The 20,945-nt window shown below is 40.4% G+C and overlaps 2 protein-coding genes across 4 annotated transcripts; one reads left to right on the top strand and one right to left on the bottom strand.

The window, feature by feature from the left end:
- Positions 1-1,321: 1,321 nt before the first annotated feature.
- LOC308313335 (phosphatidylinositol 5-phosphate 4-kinase type-2 beta-like) lies at positions 1,322-14,781 on the bottom strand. Of its 2 annotated transcripts, none has more exons than XM_080760422.1 (10): positions 14,177-14,781; positions 11,146-11,243; positions 10,366-10,462; positions 9,925-10,071; positions 6,988-7,134; positions 4,803-4,841; positions 4,446-4,559; positions 3,957-4,218; positions 2,927-3,033; positions 1,322-2,408 (listed from the first exon to the last, which is right to left on the bottom strand). In XM_080760422.1, exons 1-10 carry the CDS (start codon positions 14,318-14,320, stop codon positions 2,328-2,330), a joined length of 1,236 nt encoding a protein of 411 aa, XP_080616548.1. In that variant the 5' UTR covers positions 14,321-14,781; the 3' UTR covers positions 1,322-2,327. The 2 variants fall into 2 exon arrangements, with proteins under 2 accessions (XP_080616548.1, XP_080616549.1); XM_080760423.1 differs by having other exon boundaries at positions 2,927-3,030.
- On the top strand, positions 14,571-20,712 carry LOC308313336 (polycomb group RING finger protein 2-like). Of its 2 annotated transcripts, XM_080760425.1 has the most exons (10): positions 14,571-14,697; positions 14,790-14,871; positions 16,301-16,428; positions 16,591-16,687; positions 16,776-16,831; positions 16,963-17,092; positions 17,388-17,427; positions 17,900-17,998; positions 18,310-18,390; positions 19,443-20,712. In XM_080760425.1, the coding sequence occupies exons 3-10, from the start codon at positions 16,311-16,313 to the stop codon at positions 19,821-19,823; spliced, it is 1,002 nt and encodes a 333-aa protein (XP_080616551.1). In that variant the 5' UTR covers positions 14,571-14,697; positions 14,790-14,871; positions 16,301-16,310; the 3' UTR covers positions 19,824-20,712. The 2 variants fall into 2 exon arrangements, with proteins under 2 accessions (XP_080616551.1, XP_080616550.1); XM_080760424.1 differs by lacking the exons at positions 14,571-14,697; positions 14,790-14,871 and adding an exon at positions 15,613-15,725.
- The last annotated feature ends 233 nt before the right edge of the window (positions 20,713-20,945 follow it).

Below are 20,945 nucleotides of genomic sequence, written 5' to 3'. Positions count from 1 at the left end.
CTAAAATCATACAGAATATTCAATATCCCTTTCCTGATAACTCATGGTGCTTGACATTTATCTAAAAACCATGAAACGACAAATTGGGCCCATTTCAAACAGATTATGTATTTAACAAAAGTGCAAATAGCAAGATTTGTGAACCGTTGCGACAAAAGGCCTTCCTCATACCATATGTACCAAGTACAGCACTAGACGACCTGTGCATGTATCTTATAAATCAAGTTTTTTTTTGTAGTCTTGAGAAAAGATGTCCCAAAAAGCCTTTATAACATGTATATAACAATGTGACATGCTGTTTACAAAATGCTGTAACCCCTCCAACTGCATATACTTAACCCATTTCAACTGTTTATTATATTTTGACACTTGCTTTGACAATGTAAACATGTTTTCTCATGCCTAAAAAAACTCATTTGAATTGAATTTACACAACATTGCTTCAAACAGTGGAATTCATAGGAATGGCACTTGCTGGTGCTGCTAGTGGAAAAATATAGGTTCACTCAAAGCCAACCCAAACAGTAACTTGAGTCAAACCATTTCCAACACTGGGCTAGGTCTATTCTAACAGTGGGATATTATACAATGGAGAAGGTGAAAAACTGAAGGTGGCTGCCACATGACGTCACTGCTTAAAGCAAACATTAAAACTAAAGTAAAGTCCACAGACTTGGCTGCCACATGACGTCACGTAACAAGTCCTTACCGGTACTTTTTCCCAAGTGGGACATAAGGCCAAACGATCTGCCTCCATTGGGACCCGTCTTGTGCTGCATGTTGTGCTGCCCTATGTCAGGTTCATCTCCTTCAGCTCGGCTGCCACAGTTCGTCGCCAGGTTGCTTTAGGCCGACCATTCGTCCTTTTCCCTGCAGGAGTCCAACCTAAACACATGCCACAGCCATCGAAATCGGCGGCGTTTGATCTCCAACACAACACTGTTGCACTTGGTCACCCTGTGTAGCTCTTCGTTAGATATCCTATCAGGCAGAAGATTCGGTAGATATTCCTGGGGCATTGATTGTGGAAGGCATCGATTTTCAATGCATCAAATCGATGCCTTCAATGCATGGCTTTTTAAGATTACGTCATATGGCAGCCAAGTCTACGGATTGTTTAGGGCAATGAGAATGATGATGTAAGATGGCTGATATAAAGTGATTTCTTTCTGAAAGCCCCTCAAAATGGGCTAGAATTTACTACATAATGCAAAATTAAATCAAGTGCAAATTACATTAGCTACTTATTTAAAAAGTCTAGTAAAGGATGATGTGGTACTAAACTGATAAAACGTTAGAAAAAATTGCCCCACAGCAAAAACAAGATAAAACTCCCTTTAATATGCAATGAATCATTTCAAGTAACTTTTTTTTCTAATGTCTGTTGGTAACAAAACAATACTGTATACAAACACAAAATTGCTACATTAATGTAAACAAGATATAAAAATGATTCTTATGGTAATAAAACAAGTATTTGCTGTAGAATTCCCCTTTTTATGTTTTCTTTTTCTTAAACCAACCTCCACCAAGCTCACAGTTAAAGTTTAAAAAATATTTCAAAACAATATGGCAACATAACATTCAAACACCTATGCTTTTTTTAAGTAATAACACTGAGATGCTAAATTCAGTGGTTTGATGTTCAACTTTACGGGTGGATTCATGTACATTTCAGCCATGCATTTTTGATACTGCATTCTCTTACTTATGAACCATTATATATTGATTTGTTTATTCCCTGTCGTCATTCCAAATTGTCTAACAGCTGTAGTTGTCCTTAGTTGAAGAGGATGCCTGCTGGCTATTGTCGAGTTGTCATGCGATCTGTCCAATTGATTTCTGTGTGTGTGTGTCTAATAAAATAATAACATGAATGGAAACTGAACAGACAGTACTAACGACTTACTGCTGAAGCTGACACTCGTTCAAGGCATTAGTGAGACAGTTCCCGTGCTGGCGTGAGGAGTACAAGGTGGCAGGGAAGGAAGGCAGAAAAATGGGACAGGGGTTCTTCTCATGTATCATTCCAAATTTTAGGTATCACAAGTTTTCCTTGTAGGACACTGGGACCAGGGAGGTTGGTGCTGGGTTAGTTAAAGGAGAACCAGGGACGCATTGCTTTTTCAGGATAAGAGTCCAGCGCCCCCTCTCTCTGGGAAAACGTATCAGCCTCAGCTCTGTGCATCCTTCCTGTCAGTCTGTTGGCCTTGCAATGAGACAATACACCAGTAGGGGTTAGGGTTAGGCTATGCCAAGGTCATGGGTGTGGGGGGATTTGATAGGTTTATGACAGGATGAGACTGGCTGGACTGGGAGAGATGATTCTATGATAAGATATTGGACATGAACTCTAAGAATCTTTTGGAGTACTGCTCTGGGTTCACCGTTGAGATTTCAGCCCCCGCCTGTGTTGGAGAAAAGTCATGAAAACAAACATTTAGATCTAAACAAATCTTATGAATTATGTCAATGCATGCCGTGATTTCTACTATGTGTAATTGTGTATTGTTTCTCAAATGGGGGTATGTGGAGGTAAATGAGAGAAAGTGGAGCTTATTGATAAAACATTGACAAACCTACTGATCTGTAAAGTGTTACACCAAATTAAATAAAAAAAACTTGACTGGCACAATGAATAAAGCAATGAAAACTGTCATGGCCAGTTGCCTCATTGGAGGCAATAATTGCAACTCACTAATAGTCATATTCTTCAAAAAGGTGGGTTATTATTCGCTCAGCATCATATGCTAGCTATGGCTTTCTCTAGCTTTATTCAAAGCAAAGTTTTATAGTCTGTAAAAGGATACTTGGATTCAAAAACAGGGAACAGAAGCCAAAACATTTTTGATAACAACTAACAATGTATAGAATGTAACTAATTCTAATACCCGTTAATCAGGGAAAGGTGTTAATGCTTACTTACCCCGTGTTTCACAGTTTTGGCAGCATGTGCAGCTTTTTTCTTAGCATCATAGTGCGTGAGGATGTCAATGATAGCCATGAAGTACACCTCTTTCTTCACAGCACCTACCGCAAGTAGTAAGATACATCAAGGAAATATGAATTCAAAATAAATAAATTATATACGTCTAGTGTACATATACCATATGTATGTTAGAGATGCACGGATTGCGGTTATCTCTGCAGATAACCGCAGTTTGGGTCATACAAAGTTACGTTAATTAATAGCGGATTGGGTTTGGGTGGAAAGATTATGTGGAAAATATGAATGACATCTATCTATTATATTATTTAAACAAAGCAATACTGCCACATGAAAGTTGGTATTGTGTCATGGGCGTGTTCGAAATAGTGCACTGAATGCACTGTGCAATGCAAACTAATAGGCGAGTGCGCTCTGGTGCGGTATTTCCGAACGCGCCCTATATATATCAGATACTTGCATGAGAGGGGGCAGAGTTAGCCGTTTTAGAAGACAGTTTGAGGGTCCAATGGAGTTAAGAGGTTTTGTCAGCACTTTAATTCTTTTCATTGGTTCATTATTTTTGCAACCAACACACAGACATAAAGGGTGTTCAATAGCATTGATTCATGGAAAAATGGAGTTAGCTGGTTTCAGCTGGACAGTGACGATATGCAAAAGTTGCGCCGTGAGAAAGTGATGGAAGATGCAGACAGTCCTTGGAGTATTAAGTACATCCATTCCATATATATCCATAATAATCCCATTGCCTACAGTACAGTTAGAGCGGCTTCCATAGATGCCTGGGATATTTTTAATTCAATAATTATTTGACATGCGCATGATTAGTTTAGTTATAAATAGGATAATATAATTGTTTGTGTGTGTGTGTGTGTGTGTGTGTGTGTGTGTGTGTTTGTATTACACTGGATAAGAGTGCTGCCTACAAACACTACCAAATAATAAATATACCTATAGCTGACAAAGCCACAGCATGTTGGAGGTCCTTGCGATGTGAACAAATACTCACTGTCATAGCTCTTGATTGCGTAGACGTCCACAGAAGGGTCAAACTCTCCCGGGCCGAAGAATCCACCAAAGTTGAGTGTGTTTCCCGGGCTGTCGGGTGGGGTGCCAAAGGAGCCAGTCAGTGCTCCTCCACCCATTCCGTCGTTCTCGTATTCCTCCTCATCTCCTACACCTTCTACATCCATCTCTTCCTGCTCTGCCCTATCCACATCATGGATGCCCACCAGCAGACTGTAGTCCATAATCTTCAGGGTGGCCAGGAACTAACACACACACACACACACACACACACACACACCCACACACACACACGTTACATTTTGGTAAACATACACAAGCTACCGTACTTGCCAAATGCTGATATACAGTATATCTGTTGTAGCTGGTAGGTGCATGAGACTAAACAGCCAGGTAACAAAACAATTCTACTGTCTACAATCACATTGCACTGGTCCACAGTAATTCCAATAGATGATTGCAGTTTCCCCACCTCTACATCACGCTTTAGCTTCTCCAAGAAGTACTTCCTGTTGTCATCTCCTATCTGTAGCTTGTGTCCCTCATTCAGAAAGTCATTATCTTTGAAGGTGGGTAGCTCCTTGGCCTAAAGACAGGGGAAATTAAGATCAACTTGCAGAAAAATAATGGAGGAATGCACTCATACCTGCCATTCCAATTTCCTGATGAGATATGGTAAAAATATTTTTTTTTAATAAAGTGCTGTCATTCTCAGTCGGGTGAAGCTAAAAACTGACAGCATTGATTCAAGGCCATACAATGGCTGGATTATAACTATTTGCTGTGGTCCATTCAATAACAGCTTTCATCACATAGAAGTGAAACATACCTTTTCTTTGTCGCTGGCTTCCCTTGAGACTGTAGAACCCTAAATGCCAGAAAAACAGACAGATTGGATACAAATTAATAGAAATCAAAAGCATTGCTAGCTAGTGTCTCTTGGTCTCGTAGACAGCATGGCCAATATTAGAAAATGGGCCGTCTCCAGAGAATACTTTGCAGGCACAAACATTTGCTATAAAAGGTTTATTAACAGTCAAAAGGTGTGCAGTGAGTGTGGCATGTTTAGTGTTACTGTCAGGGCTTTACAAACCTGACTAAGCTTTAGCACAGGAACAGTTATCAGCTTTTTGGAGTTGAACAGTTTTTGAAATTCCATAAAATGTAAGGAATGGCAGCAAACACTCACATTCAGGCACTTCTTATTGTATTATTAAAGCAGGCAACATGACAAACAGATGCATTTAGGCTACAAAGCCCTCCTCAGCGTAATTGTCATTGATAATTGCCAATGATTGATTGCCATACACCCGGTGATTTATTAATACATTTAGTTTGTGCTCACAGTTTGTGCTCACATTCCTTCTAGTTTTAATTAATAAGGTTTCTTTGTGACTACTCATACAGGCACAAGCAGCGAAATGCAAGAGTGGTGAGGTCTACAAAAATACTGTGCAACATCAACATAACAACAATAAAGCTGATACAACACAAGAAAAAGCCTCATGAAGAATTACTATTGCAGCAATAGCATCATCATATCAAATCAAACTACGGTACTTGCAATGAGGTATAGCCATGTGTACAGAATCAGATACCTTTTATATGACAATATTGGTTTAAGCAATTTTATAGGAATAACTACTGTTCAGCATGCCAACAAAATGATTATCCACCCCCCCCCTTCCTCTTTTTCCCCCCAATTGTATCCTTGTTTGTGGCTCTAACGGCCACCGAGTAGAAGCTCTTTCGCCAACGAGATTACAAGTATTTTCCACTTCATGGTCATTCACCCCCCCCCCCCTTATTTAACAGTAGTTACTCCATTTTCAGAAAACACTATAAATGTTTCTCTGTTATTCTGTGCAAGTCTGATTGTTCTATTAAACTTCAACCTAGATAAAGTGTTGGTTCTAAAATAAAACACACAATCGTAGCTCATTACTCACATGTAGATATCTAATGCATTTAATTTACTGTAGCACAACTAATAATACATCGCATGGATGCACCTGGGACATATCCTCAGTGATGTATCCTGAGGTCAACTGGGTTTCGGGTCTTCCAACATCATACCCCTCACTCAGGCGACCCAGCCGGGGTGATCAAGTCCCGACTTACGTCCCAGTAGCTACCCTCAATCAGTCCCACTAGGGAAAAACCAGGGCCACAAAATCCGTTGGAACTACTCCAGAACTACTCTGCCAGGGCTGGGAGGTACACTTCTGGTGCATGGAAGGACTAGGCTCTGTGGGTTGTCTCCTGTCCGGGCCACTCCTACGTCTCACCAGGTCCACTCCTGCTCTCACCAGGCCCATGACCTGTGCGTTGCACCGTAGTCCCAGCACCAGACAGTTCATTCAGGAGTGGTGGGCAATGGTTCCGCAGGGAAATGGTGCTGCGGCTCCGCTTGCTGCTTGCATGGCCCTCCTAAAGGCCTCACGAGGGTTGTTGGGCTTCCTCCTCACGGAGGACACAGGCTGGTGGCGCTACATTCCGGCTGTCACGTGTCTCTCCGGTGGTCACCAGACTATACCTGGTTGTCACATAGTCTATTCCTATGAGTACCGGTATATAAATAGAAAACTATAATAAAAAATACATCGCATGGATGCACCTGGGACGTATCCTCAGTGATGTATCCTGAGGTCAACGGGGTTTCGGGTCTTCCAACATCATACCCCTCACTCAGGCGACCCAGCCGGGGTGATCAAGTCCCGACTTACGTCCAAGTAGCTACCCTCAATCAGTCCCACTAGGCAAATAGCTAATATTTCTTGACACCTCTGTCTGTATTTGAGACTTTTGATGCTCTACCCACACGGTCAAATCAATAAAAACATCATACTTGTCATCATGCAGAAGTAACAGAATGTTTCAGTTATGACTCCACTGATGATATTGCCAGACAGATTCTCTAAAGAATAATGAAAGTTGCTTCAACGTTGACATGTGTTTTTTTTTTACTATATTATTCAAAGTGATGTGTAACATATGATTACATATGTTCCTACCTTCAGGTCATACTTGCGATGTACAGTGAGGCGATGGCTGAATACATTCCGTGTCACTACCATGTAGGTCTCCACGCCATCCACGGTTAGCCTGTACATGCCCAGAAACTGAGGGAGCAGTGTGCTGCCGTGACATTCCACAATGAACTGAAATGGATACATTGCAGAGTCAGTAATTGTTAAATGTTAATAATGCAGGTGGGTGAAGGTGTGTGAACAGTGATCATCACCTACTTTGATATGGTTATCACAATAATAACTGACTGACAAGACACATTTCATATGTACAGACTTGTATATGTGCATGTCATTGTCATGAGCAACACAAGTCCAGTCAGAAACTACTTGGTAGTGCACATTTACAATAAAAGTGAACCCATCATTATTAAAGCAGCACTATAACTTGCCTTTTCTACCCCGGATTTGAACATGGTTTCCTGATTTAGTGCTGACATTTTTACCAACGAATAGAACTAATAGAGCCGGCCTGCTTGCTTGCTTGGGGAATTAATTAAATCTTGACCATCAGGTCAAAATTCTTGTCGGATCCTGTATGTAGGCAAGACGTCACATGACGAAATTGTTACAATATAAATGTCTCATATAAGAGCAGGGAGACAAAACCAAAATACAACTTATTAGTGTAAGTTATATTGTATTATTACACAGCTTGGTTGAATTGCTTGATTCTGATTGGTCAATCGCTGAGTTCAGCGGTGTGTTATTTATGGCTAATGACCCATGGGCTGTATTTTGCGTGTCTTAAGTACCAGGTCTTATTCCCTAACTTGAGTAAACTAAAGACCTGGAGGCGTGATCAATGCCATTTGGCTATTCTGAGTGGCCAAAGAGCATTGATCACGCCTCCAGGTCTTTCGTTTACTCAAGTTAGGGAATAAGACCTGGTACTTAAGACACGCAAAATACAGCCCATAGGCTCAATAACCAAAAAGACTGCCATCTAATCAAAGGCTCAAGAGCATCTGGCTCATATCAAACTGCGCTGCTTGATTTAGTGCTGTATCCAACATGACAGCCATGTATACAAACACACAATGTCAGTTACAACTAAACATTGCTCTCAAGAATGTTTTTGAAAATATTATTTTGAAGACAGAAATACACAATGCAGTAACTGAATTGATTCCATTTGATCAACATTTCTTTGTTTTCCAAGGTGACTGTGCCCGCCCAGCACAACACTTATGGAATGCTTTCATCACTGCAAGAAAACAAATACTTTTTTGACTTTTGGGTCTTTTAAGTAGCCATGTAATAAGTGGGATAATGACTGTAGTTGTTTAGAATTAACCCCCTTCAGGATCCTGTCACGTTTCTCAACAACTACCGGCATATAATCCCTTGCATAACATAATTTAAAAATGTTACATAGTGATGCTTTAACACACCCTAAAGCATGATTCACCATGCAACCATTATCCCCAATGACAGTTGCAAGGAGTTGCATTGGTGCGGTTGACCTAAAAACTGTCTTGTTGCAAGGAGTTGTGACTAGTTAGTTGCATTGGTGCAGTTCGGCCTTATTGTCATGTATGCTGCATTTCAATTGCGTACTCAAATCCCAGTTAGTTTGGCATTACGCTGCTCTCTGCTGCTGCTCCGCACATCATACATGTGGTATTCACCCACCTCCTCCCCATCTCCACCTGCTTAGATCTGGCTTTCAGAAACTTTATCATGTGGCCAGCCTCTGATATCAGTCATCTATCTATTCATTTGTTATTTGATAGTTAAGAATAAAGAAAGTCATATAACAGGAAAATATCCCCATTATGCAAAGTAATAAAAAAAAGGAGTCAAATTCTATATATTGTGGGTTCATAATGAATAGGCATGTATATTTAATTGGTTATTTCAATCGCAACCATTACACACTTGTGAAACCTCCCCGGGGGTCTGCAAAGATATTGACTACATGAACGTACATGTCTGTGTCCCGAGCATAGCCCTAGCGCTTTTCTGACCGAGCAGCCTCAAACTTGACATGTGTGTCCCATATGAGCCGGAGGTGTGCTGTGCCAAGTGCCAATTTGATCAGATGAAAACAGAACAGTTTTTTGGAATAGAAAACCCCCACATGTATCTGTCTGACCGCAGGTCTAAGGATGATACACCGAAGGGGGGCGGGGCAGTGAGGTTAATGTTGTTACAATGTTGCATATTTTTACATAGCCAAAGGGAAGAAGTATAGTGGACATTTTGAAATCCGTCTCATGTGAAAACGGGCACTGAACTTGTGTGGCAGAAGTTTTCATGATTTTACAGCAAGCATCCTAGTACGCATCGTGGTCGAGCGAGCATTGGTTACAAGAGCGAGAGTGTGACAGGCTGCCTCTACGTACCTGTAGCCTAAACAGTTAAGTGACAAAAATGCTTCAAAGCAATGTTGACATAACTCAGAGAATACTTATGTTGCATTTGGGATGGCTTGTCCAACTACGATGCAAATAGAATTAGGTCTGTTATAGGGAGAGGATGGTTATGAGTCTCACTTTCTCAAAAGAATTAAGAAAAGAGAGGCACACCGTTCAGTGCATGTAATTCACAACACACAAAAGAATGATTGATTAAGTTGACATTCAAGATGTGATTTTAGGCTAGAAACAGATCTGCCAACTCCACCTGTTAACCCCTGGTCCATGTGATAATGAATGATCGTGAGTGAAATAAAGAAAAATGATGATTTGCTTATCCTGTTTTTCGATGGATTTAAGTTAGTCTCACGTGCTTACAGTCACCTCTCGCGCGAGTATAACATACTATACTGTAAATAAAACTGCTGCCAATGAGGACATGTGAAAATGGTCTGTTCCATTTCCAGTCCAGCAACTTGTGCTAATTGTTTTGCTAATTCTGGCACTGTAGTGAAAACACAGATGTACTTTATCAATATTTGAGTTGTCCTAGGACGTATACCTGGTGGTATTTCTTGAGGATGTTGTGCATCTCAGCTATGTCTTCGCTGGACACGGTCTTGATGACGAATCGGTGATCGTAACTGGAGAGGATGCGGTTGCCAAATCGATCCCCGCTGTTCACCGGGGCACTCCTCGTCAGAGAGTTCTGACCCCAAATCAGAGGGCAACAGGAGACAGACATCATACAATGGACTATAGTTGGTTATGAATGCAGTAATCACATTACTTTGCATGTAGCTCTCAACAGGGAACCATGGAAAATCTATCTTCAATCTGCCAATGTTTCAGGCAACTTATTATATGTTATTTATTTAGTTATTGTCCAATGCTTGTGTGTTGTGTTATACTAGGTCTTATCATCCAGTAACTCTAAAAGTCTCCCTGTCTCATGTTCTATCCCCCACAAAAAGATATTGACTTGAAGGCACATCTCTCTCACCTGATAGTCCTGATCGTCAATGCAGAACCTCTCCCTGAGGTTTCGGAACACCATAGGACAGTACTCTTTGAACTTAAAGCGGCTGGGCAGATTTTCTCTGAGTGGGGCGACATGGTGACACAAGCTTATGGAATACAGCCAAAACTAGTTTTGAAGAATGTAAAACTAGTACTTTTAAAAGATTGGGCTATTACAAAAGGGTTATGGGATATTTCATGCACAGCAAACAAATCCTCAAGTCAAACATTAAACCACTACATAGCCAAAAATATTTTAAGCATTACGTAGATTCAAATCTGGTTTTAAGATTTTAATTATGGGCAAGAGAGCAATAACTTGAACTGAATAAGCAGGAAAGAAAAACCCCAAAGTGTGGATATTGAATGAAACATGAATGAAAAAATATATTATCTTGTGATTTTGCTGTCTTCTTTACTTCACTCCGGTCTCCGGAGTAACTGCCTAGGTAGACTGAACATGTCTGCTATACTAACCTGGTGCTTTGCCATGAGGATTATTTGCATTGCAAAGCTGCTCAGTTAACTGCTCAGTGGTGATGCTTTGACAACAACCTCGGCATGAATACAACCTGAACATTACACAATGTATAGGTCATCTCAGTGGATACATTTAGGGCTTGAATACAGCATATACTGTGCTGTCAAATGCCATTTCTATTTTCTACAACAATTTATTTTGCCTGCATCTTGGTTCCAATGGGTTGTAATTGTAATGCATGGGAGAAGTAGCTAACAGCTTAGAGACAACTCATGTACGTACTTGTTAAATAGATGGTTGTCCACTTTGATCTTACTGTAGGCTTTAAAGTCATCTGGCATCAGCATTACTGGTACAGGCACGTTACTTAACTCATTGATCTGAGGGAGAATGACATCAGAAAGATTGATCAGAATAGAAACAAGACAAAAACATGAACACATTGAGAGCCAGGATGAAAAATAAATCTAAATTATAGATAGACACTTTTTATTTTATTTGAAACCACAAAGTGTTTTGTATAGCTCATGGCAATTTACATTATGCATTTGAAAGTTCTATCCATTACATTTAATCCTAACAAATCATAACCTAACATCTTCCTTATTTCCTTCCCAAAGCTGTTATTGATGATTATGAATGCTGAAAAGGAAAGCATGTTAAAAAGAAAATATATATCAAATGTGTATGCGTACACACACTACAATTAATATCATTATTGAGCAAACTAAATAGTTGTTTTGTCAATAACAGGAAGGCCCAATAGAACCTACTGAACGTTAAATCACTGACAGAAGTGTATTAACCTGCAACAATCATAAACTCTTGGACCAATGAAAGAACACAAGCTGACAGCATAAGTCTCTGATATATACTGTATACTTGACAATTAATTGTCATACAAATAATTGTGATTAAAGTGAACAGTAAATGTAACACCTCAGTTATCACTGGACTTGTGCGAAATGACAGCCACAGAGCAAACATACATATGGATGTCAATGTACCCCACTTGTATGATTAAAAAGTGACAACTTGCTGATTGAAATATGACTTAATATGAAACATTACAATACATAATATCTTTCCAGCATGGTTAAAACACAATGTATGTCACATTGTCAATTTGTCATCCTACCACATCTGCATTTATAAACTGAATTTGACAGAGAGCCAATGAATAGACTAACACAGAAGAGCAAATTTTCGCAACTTGGAAGCCAATCAAGCCATATAGAATAGAATGATCATCAAAATCTTCACCTAATCTCCCAAGAGTGTCACACTCACAAATGGGGTGTACTGCATCATATGTCTGTGACACAAACATATGTTATCTCATAGCTACATAAGTTAGCTCACTAAGACATGATGGATGTGAACTGCTCCAGTATCACAACTAGGACATCATTACAATGCATACATCTTATCACTAAAAGAAGAGAGTGCTTTGATGAGAAGTCTGTCTGATGTCTTTGATCAGATTACCACCCACACTTCTAATAAGATTCAGTGGCTCTATATCTATTATCTACCCACATGCCCACTGCTGTGTTCCAACTTCTCAATAAGCTACAATAGCTATAATTTCTTGACCCGTTATTTTGGCAGTGCCATTTGAATGAAAGATTTCAGCTTCACCCAACTCAGATGGTTATCAGGCCCCATTTATGCTGGCAGCCAAATCCAGCCTGAATCAGATCTCTGTGCCACATCCAGATTGGAATCCGATTTGTTTAAATAAGTCCAAACACAAACAATTTTTATAAATATGACTTGAGCCACATTCAGAGGTGGTTTCAAATTTGATTTCAGGAGATCCGTCTCAGTCTGAATACATGGATTTCATGTGACTTGTCTGTGTTTAGATTTATTTAACAAATCTGATTCCAAACTGGATGTGGCAAAGATCTGACTACGGCCAAGATTTGGCTGCCAGTGTAAATGAGGCCTTAACATCAGTCTGAACAGAGATCTGTGACAGATCCGATCTAGTTATTAGCAAATGCAGTGTGAACGGTTGTGCCAAAAGAGCCGATTTGAGAAATAAATCAGATTTGAATTGGATTTGACTGGATGCGACTGCAGTCTGGGGACTACTGACTGGGGACTAAGTGTTTTGCTCAGGGACAGTTCGACACACAAACTGGGACCCAGACAACCGGTGACCTTCTTATTACCAAGACGGCCTCTCTCAGTCTCTGCCCACTACGGTTGCCCCCCAACAACACTGAACACTAGAAGTCAGTCAATACCTTCATCAGCAAGTCAATGAACAAGAATCTCTAGAGAATATAGAAGGTGTGTTCATGTCCTTGAAGAAGCTTGTGTATGAACAATTTATTTACTGTATCAAAGTGGCCAGTCCTTAGGGCACATCACACAAGAGAGGCTTTTTCAAATGAAGGGGGTGTGTCCAAACTGTCAATATTGACAAAATTAATGACAATTTTCTAATTAAAGGATGACGACCACTGTTGACTTCATCACTCACTCTGCTTTCCATAGCCACACAGAGCTCTGCTAAAAACAAATGTGATATGTTTCTTCTCTAGACTATTTATAGGCTGGTGGTGTGTGGAGCTGAATCACAGATGGTGCATGTACTGAGCAAAGCATTAGTCGCTTGGTTTTTTTCCAGTGATTTGTTCCATTTAATTATTTTTTAGAGGTGGCTTGCCTGCAAGGATGCTGCATTGGATCAAAAGCATGGGCCGCCTTTATTTGGGTGAAGTCATTGACGACGACTCCAGACCAGTGGTCTCTTTTGTGCCTCAGTCAGTCTTATAACTTGCAGCTCTACCTGACCTGTCACACCCCTCCTGCCAGAACAGACGCATGAGAAAGGAGCAGTGCAGATCACGACTAAGCTATTCACTGACTGAAATACCGTATACGACTGGCTTGCAACCCCTACAATGGTTAGTTCGCCAACGGTACAAATAAATAACTTGCGGAAATGAACCGTTATCACAGCTACAAAGAGCTGCACATCCATCCATGCATGGGTGGATGGATGAATGTGGGCCAACAACTAGCCAGTTGCTACCAAATGCTGCTCGCAAGAGGGCTAGCTCTGTCAGCACATATCGGTTAAAGCAGCTACCAAGTACCTGGCAAACATCCATCACCCATAAACTACAGTCGCTAAGTTACATGACTCACTGATGGCATGGCCAGCATGTCACACAGTTGGTTTGATAGATGCACGGCAGCTGGCTAATCCAGCCAGGAATCTAAAATCAAAACAGCACACACGGGTTTAGTGAACTTAGCTGTTGAAGGAAAGGTAAACAAATCGTGACATATTTACCGTATGGTTGACACCCCACATTAAAACGCTGAGAATAGGCTCACTGGCGCGGAATAATTTCACTTTCTGTCCAATAAAATGTTTCTTTTTCGTCTTGGTTTTGCTGGCGCTCACGGGCGCTGCGCTGGTACAGTTGGATGCCATGTCTGTGGCTGGGAATTAAAGATTCAACCTGCCACTACTGAAGCCTCTTACAACAACACTATTAAATCTTCAAGTTAAGAGCATAAAATCTATAAGTGCGTCATGTCAGCTCGTCCAACTTGCGGTGTCTTTGAATCATATGATATCTTGTAGTAAATCAGCGGTGTTGCATTTTGCGCCGTCACCACCCTTCCTTCCTCCCCGGTTCGGAGCAGCAGGCCACGGTGTGGTTCGGTTAGATCAGCGGGCGCACAGAGCGAGCGGGACGGCCATCGGGACACGGGACAACACGCCGCCTTCCACCCGGGACTCACGACTCCCGTAACCTTCTGCTGTCGTCTGCCACCCGTAGCGGTTGGAGATCGTTTTATTTTGAGGTGAGTAGTCCCATTATGATACGCCTGAGATTGTTGTCACCACCAGCTTTTGGGGTCTCTCCTCAAGATGGCGTCTCTGATCCACTTCGCAGTGAATTGCGCCCCCAAAAGGATGGAGCGTAGAACTACAAGAACTCAAAGCTCGCAGTCCCAGGTCTACGCGAGATGAATACGGTACATTTATCATATGAATTTATTTATTTATTTTTAATGTGGAGCGGTGAAACATTTTACATTTCCATGCTATATTCTAAAAGCCTCAGTCCCAGTAGGCCTACACTAGGCTACACGTTTTTTAAAGACTAAATATTTAGTATGAGACGATCGAGGGTGTACTCAGAATTTAGTCTTTTGAAAATCTTTCCAAAAATCTTGTCAAAACTCTTGTAGTGCATGGGAGACCTTTTTTGAACATAAAGAATTCAACACGGGTTTCATCTTCTGCTGTATTAATTGGTCTCATTTTTTCATGTCTTATTACAACAACACTACCAATACAAGTACAACAATACGTTCTATCATTATAATAATATTATAACGTATTGTTTTATTGGTAGTGTTGTTGTTATTGTATTTTAAAAACGAAATAAAATGAAACAAAATAGTTATTCTCAAATGTAGTTGTGTCTGCTGCCACTGTAGAAATATAAATTCATGGTGAGGTGAGATTTTTCAGTCAAAAACGGGGCGTGGTAAGGATATAACATTCCGATTTGAATTACTAGATGATGAATATGTTATTGAAAATGCTATAATTGTCACAAGAAAAATTAAGCTATGGGCTTAAGCCTTAACAATAATATAATGCTGGAGATGGGATGGGAAGTAAAATGTAGCATGGTAGTGAAAACCCTGTATGCCCCTTGAACAAGGCGACAAAATAATATCACGTGATTCAAAATGGGCAGTCCTCCGACGGTACTGAAAAAAAAAGCCATTTTCTGGCGCTGCTGCAAATTCTAACCAAGTCCAAATAATTTACCTGGATCCTCGTTTTGGAGTAGTGTGGAACTTTTATGTCATATCAGGTAAGAATGAAGCACCGGTGATGAATCTTTATTCAACGCAATGCACATGTTTACTTAAACACACACAAAAGTGCACGGTGTCACATTTTGACTCTCTTGTTCGTCTCTGATAGAACACTGTCAGTGGATTTAAGATGGCTGCTTTGTGTACCAGTGTGATTTTTTTAAGCTTTACCTCTCCAGTAATAAGCCATTGTGTTAAATAGATTTTATTCTGACCCCCGATTACACGGGAACGCGCTACCGAAATCCAAATGCTATTTTGTTGGACCGCTGGTTGAGTAACACAAATGATGCACGAGATGAGGCCACACAGGGGCAATTGAATACTAGGGTCCTGTGCAGAGTAGACCCTGCGCTGGTGTATTCTCAACACACAATTTGTTGGCAAATCTATAGTAGAAAACAAAACGGCACATTATTTTGACTGGCACCAATGCCCCTTGAATGCAGAAAAACACGGGACAAGGGAAATAAACAATAGTTGAGACAAAGTTAATCGACCCTTTTCTGTCATATGATCATGTTACAGCAGACGTAGTATGAGTGCATTTACCAATTTGCTTGTTCTGCAGATATTTCCAAATGGATAAAATGCAACCCAACCGTATTAAAATCACAGATCTTAATCCAAATCTCACATGCCCCCTGTGTGCTGGTTACTTCATTGATGCTACAACCATTGTAGAATGCCTGCACTCGTGTAAGTTTTAAATAATGGATGCAAATGTATATTATGTGCCTTAATGGCATTGGTAAATTTGATATGCATAAACATTTGTCAGTAAGCAAACAAATCCAGACCTTTTTAGCACAGCTCTGTTCTGGAATCTCATTCTCTTTTCTACCTGTCTGCTCTGTACAGTTTGTAAGACATGTATTGTTGCCTTTCTGGAGACGAACAAGTTCTGTCCTCGATGTGATGTCCAGGTACACAAGACGTGTCCACAGCTCAGCATCAGGTAAGTCAAACAAAGTTTGCATGAGGTTGCACTTTTAAATACAAATAAACATTCTCTTCAATAACGAATTACTTTATTTTATTTTCAGAGCGGATAAAACTCTACAAGATATTGTGTACAAGCTAGTTCCTGGGTTATTTAAAGGTGAGGTCACATTTGCTGAGGAAGAGAGCGCAAAATTGTAGAAGCAAAACGAGTAGAAGACACATTTGTTTTGTCCTTGTCACAATGGTAAGAATGCCTAGAAACCTTGTTTTTGTTTGTGTTGAACTTAGATGAGATGAAACGGAGACGGGACTTTTATGCAGAGAACCGGGTTCTGGAGCCAGGAGAAGTGGTTGAGACCTTTAACATTGCAGAGGATGAAATAATCAGCCTCTCTATACAGTTCTATGAGAGGAACAAGTCAGTACTTCAATACCACTACATTATCAATACTAAATAAGTAATTCTGAGGGAAACACTGACATACTCAAAAGAACATTACCTATGAGAGAAAATCATGACATTTGATTATGCTTTATTTTATTCAAATTGCACATTTTAGATGCATTAAAAAAAAACTGCAGCGTAGCTTGATTTGGCCATATGCCTTGAGAAATGCAATATTAGTTGAATGTAGTTTATTTTCCTCACAGAAATTGTGTTATGTTTATTGAGTTGACAATTTTTACATCCTTTTTTTTCTGTATACCCACAGAAATAATGATAGACAACATGCAGATGTGGATGGAGACAAGGTAGGAATCTAGGAAAGTTTACTGAAGCAACACTTGCCCACCTGCCCATGGCAGGTATATAAAATGTTCGGCAGGTGGAGCTTTCAGGTTGCTCGGCCGGGCAAGTGCTCGTTTAAGCCAAGGTGTGACACAGCCGTCTAAACATAACACGAGATCAGGGGTGTAGTAGGGGAGGGGGGAGCGCCACCCCCCACTTCTCTGACGCCTAAAATTATTTTTGGGCAAAAATAAGTTTAACCTAAAAATTGAGGTATAACATTTTTTATCACACAGCCCCAGAAAGTAATAAAAAAAAACATTAAATTGACATCATTTTATAATGGACAATTTTCTTTTCGGGCAAGAGGGCATGACCTTTGGACAAGTAGAACATGATGGGCACTTGCTCATCTGAGACTTTAGTGTGAATCCCTGCGACACTCGTTTTTTATGGTGTCTTTGCCTCAATTTACCACAATCTTCTTTGTTTCAGGCCAATGGGAAGCGTTTCCTGCAGTGCCCGGCAGCTATGTCTGTCATGCATTTAGCAAAATTTCTTCGAAGCAAAATGGACATTCCCAGCAGTTATCGGGTAATGCAACAGCACCCATATACTTTTATAGACATACCGGTATTCTCTTTTTTTAATTATGTACTTTATTTACCGGACAGTGCATGTTAATGAATATTCAATGTATAAGAATTTAATCAATTGAACATGATCTCATGTAAACATGCCAGATTTAGCAATAAGCTAATTCCCATCCATAGTGTGTAATGTGAATGTATGAATGTATTTAGTGTGAGTGCAACATTAGAAAGAAATCTAACCTACCGGTATATGACAATCTGACAGATTTGTTATTTTGTGGCCTCATAACTCATCCTTCCTCTGTAATACAGGTAGAGGTGTTGTATGGGGATGAGCCCTTGAAGGACTATTACACACTCATGGATATTGCCTACTTCTACGAGTGGAGACGAGTGAGTGCCTTACATTTACAACTTTAAAAGAGTAGTTCACCCCAAAGAATACTTATTTTCTAACAATTACACACCCCATGAAGCCTTGAATTGATTGATTAATTTGTTTTTGTTACATTCCTAAACCAATAATTTGATGACCGGCAGAATCTCCTCCGGTAGGAGACTCAAAGAGTCCGCCATCAAATAAATGGTTGAGGAATTTGAAAAAAAAAAAAAACGATCCACGAATTCAATGATTATGGGATGTGTAATTGAATAAATCAGTAATTTTTTCGGTGAACTACTCCAATGTCTTTATCTTCTACTTGTTTGGTTGACTTCTGAGTATCACTGGCTTGTCTGGTCAAGTTGGGTTGAACATCGTCAAAGCATGAAATATTCTTGAGTAACCAGTGTTGTTAGCCCATTTGATTAAACGGGTCCACACACAAACACATTGGTTATTCAGGGTTCCTTGCAATGTTTGTCCAGAGCTGATCTTTTTGTTGCCCGCACAGAATACAAAACTCTGATGCTGGCATTAAAAGCAGGTATGGCTCCCCCATATCTTGGGGGGGGGGGGCGTGACCAGGACCAGGACCAGTGTAGCGACCAGGATTACATTAGATAATTGACACTGGGTGAAAAAATGGGTTGCAAAAATCGTGACAAAATAAACAAATTGTATGTTGGCCGAGTTTGTCTCCAACACACCATGTTCTTCATCTTAGTTTATGCACCTCTGTAGAGATGTTGTCGTTTTTGCCATCTTGACTTTTTAGACGATTCGACTCAAGGCTGTTCGGTCTAGTCTAAACAGCTGCATGAGGCTTTTATAGCAGTACTGAGAATATGCAGGAACTTCAGCTTAACACATTCGGGAGATTCGGAACCCAGTTTAGACTAACCTAATAGCTCTACATAGTACCATTTGACAAAGGTGGTGTATAGCAATTTTAAGATGGGTGCCATATATACCACCAAAAGAGGTTCCCAATGATTATCATTTAATCTATTCAGTATCATAAGCTACTACATAAGACTTCTGTTATCTCTGCACCTCCTTACAGACTGGACCCATCCCCTTGCAGTACTTGGTAAAACCGACCCGAAAGCGCAGGAGAGTGTCCTTGTCTGCTGTCCAGGGCCATTCCGATGGCGTCAACACCAGCCCCACCTCAGAGAGTGACACTCACAGCGACAAAGTCCACAGTCCTGCCGTTGCTCAAGCATCCAGGGCCTCGTCACTACCCAGCCCTGCATCTCACAGCCTCACTCCTGCCCTCCAAAGCTCAAATGGTACCACAGTGTCCAACAACACTCAGCGACATTCTCTGTCCTCTAAATCGGGCAGCAGTGCTCGTAAGGTGACTGTCAACGGCACCAGCTCTGGAGGTGGCAAAGAGGAGGCAAGGGGAGGTGATAAAAGCGGTTTACCTCCTCCGACCTAAACCTGCATGAAGAGCAACTGGGAGGACATTGTTTTAAATTGCTCCCTACTTCCATGTCACCTCTCAACCAGAACAAAAAAAGAAGAATAAACCAGGTGAAAACTTCTTCCTGGAGAAATGGGATGGAGATTGTTTTCATTATTTCAGCAAAAAGACTGAAATGTGCAGCCAAATAGACGCTTGTGTGCGTGTGTGTGTGTGCGTGCGTGTGTGCGCGTGGTTGTGTGTTAGACTAGAACAATGCACACATACAAAATGTACAGTATGTATCAAATGTGAGCATGTGTGCATACATATGTATAAACTATCTTTTATACAAGATATTGTAATTGTTTTGTATTGTATATGCAGTAGTTGTTTCTTTCCCATAGTTCATCAACACGGAGTTGGCTAAGTATGACTTTGGACAAAATGCTCAACTGCATTGCAGTGCAATTCACAGCATAAGTTGGATGTAAAAAGGTCTAAACCAATTGTCATGCTATAACTACTGTATAAGTGTTCAGTATAAGCAACCATTCATCTGGTACTGTAGGAACCATGCTTTGTCAAGGATAGCTTGCATAAAATGTTGATGCACTTTCTCAATTTTAGACCATAACATCCAAGCCAAACAAGTGTGCTTTACAATGGGAATGGGGTTATCCGTTAAAATAAAATATTGTAGACAACCCCAAGCACTACCAAGTTGAAAAACCAAGGTTTGTCAAAGAGAGACCATATACCTGTTCTTATGGCAGACAAGAACTCAAAAGGGATTTGATATTTCATCACATCTTTTATATTTACCATACATTTCAACATTCCTTTTGTTTGAACATACAATGATACGTTATGTTTATCAGCCATATGTGCATGTTTTAGGTCAATAAAATGTTTACTTACTAGGTTTTGACCCAAAGTGTCCTGTTTTGATTTTTTTTTTAATTGTGCCAAATAAATATGTTCACTTAAGTACTGGTCATATCAACAAGAGAAGGACCTTTTGTCAACAAGCCACAAAACGCTGTTGCTTGCTAATCCTAAAATTCAGTGTTCGTCTATAGACCGATTCACAGAGGGTTTCCTGGGTGCGGCCATTACTGAGGTGTACCATTAAGTGCAGCAGCACTGATTAGCTAC

The sequence above is a fragment of the Protomyctophum bolini genome (assembly GCF_963924005.1).
Source record: "Protomyctophum bolini genome assembly, chromosome: 3".
NCBI classification, from domain to species: domain Eukaryota; kingdom Metazoa; phylum Chordata; class Actinopteri; order Myctophiformes; family Myctophidae; genus Protomyctophum; species Protomyctophum bolini.
This window is presented reverse-complemented; position numbering and strand designations above follow the sequence as displayed.

Bases quoted from the DNA above. Each gene is read 5' to 3' on its own strand.
- LOC308313335 (XM_080760422.1), bottom strand. From the start codon at position 14,320: ATGGCATCCAACTGTACCAGCGCAGCGCCCGTGAGCGCCAGCAAAACC. The intron at 10,072-10,365 runs GTGAGAGAGATG...ATTTGGGGTCAG, and splicing joins TTGACGATCAGGACTATCAG to AACTCTCTGACGAGGAGTGC. The intron at 4,842-6,987 runs GTAGGAACATAT...TCTGGCATTTAG, and splicing joins ATCGCAAGTATGACCTGAAG to GGTTCTACAGTCTCAAGGGA.
- LOC308313336 (XM_080760425.1), top strand. From the start codon at position 16,311: ATGGATAAAATGCAACCCAACCGTATTAAAATCACAGATCTTAATCCA. The intron at 16,832-16,962 runs GTGAGGTCACAT...TGTTGAACTTAG, and splicing joins AGTTCCTGGGTTATTTAAAG to ATGAGATGAAACGGAGACGG. The intron at 17,428-17,899 runs GTAGGAATCTAG...TCTTTGTTTCAG, and splicing joins CAGATGTGGATGGAGACAAG to GCCAATGGGAAGCGTTTCCT.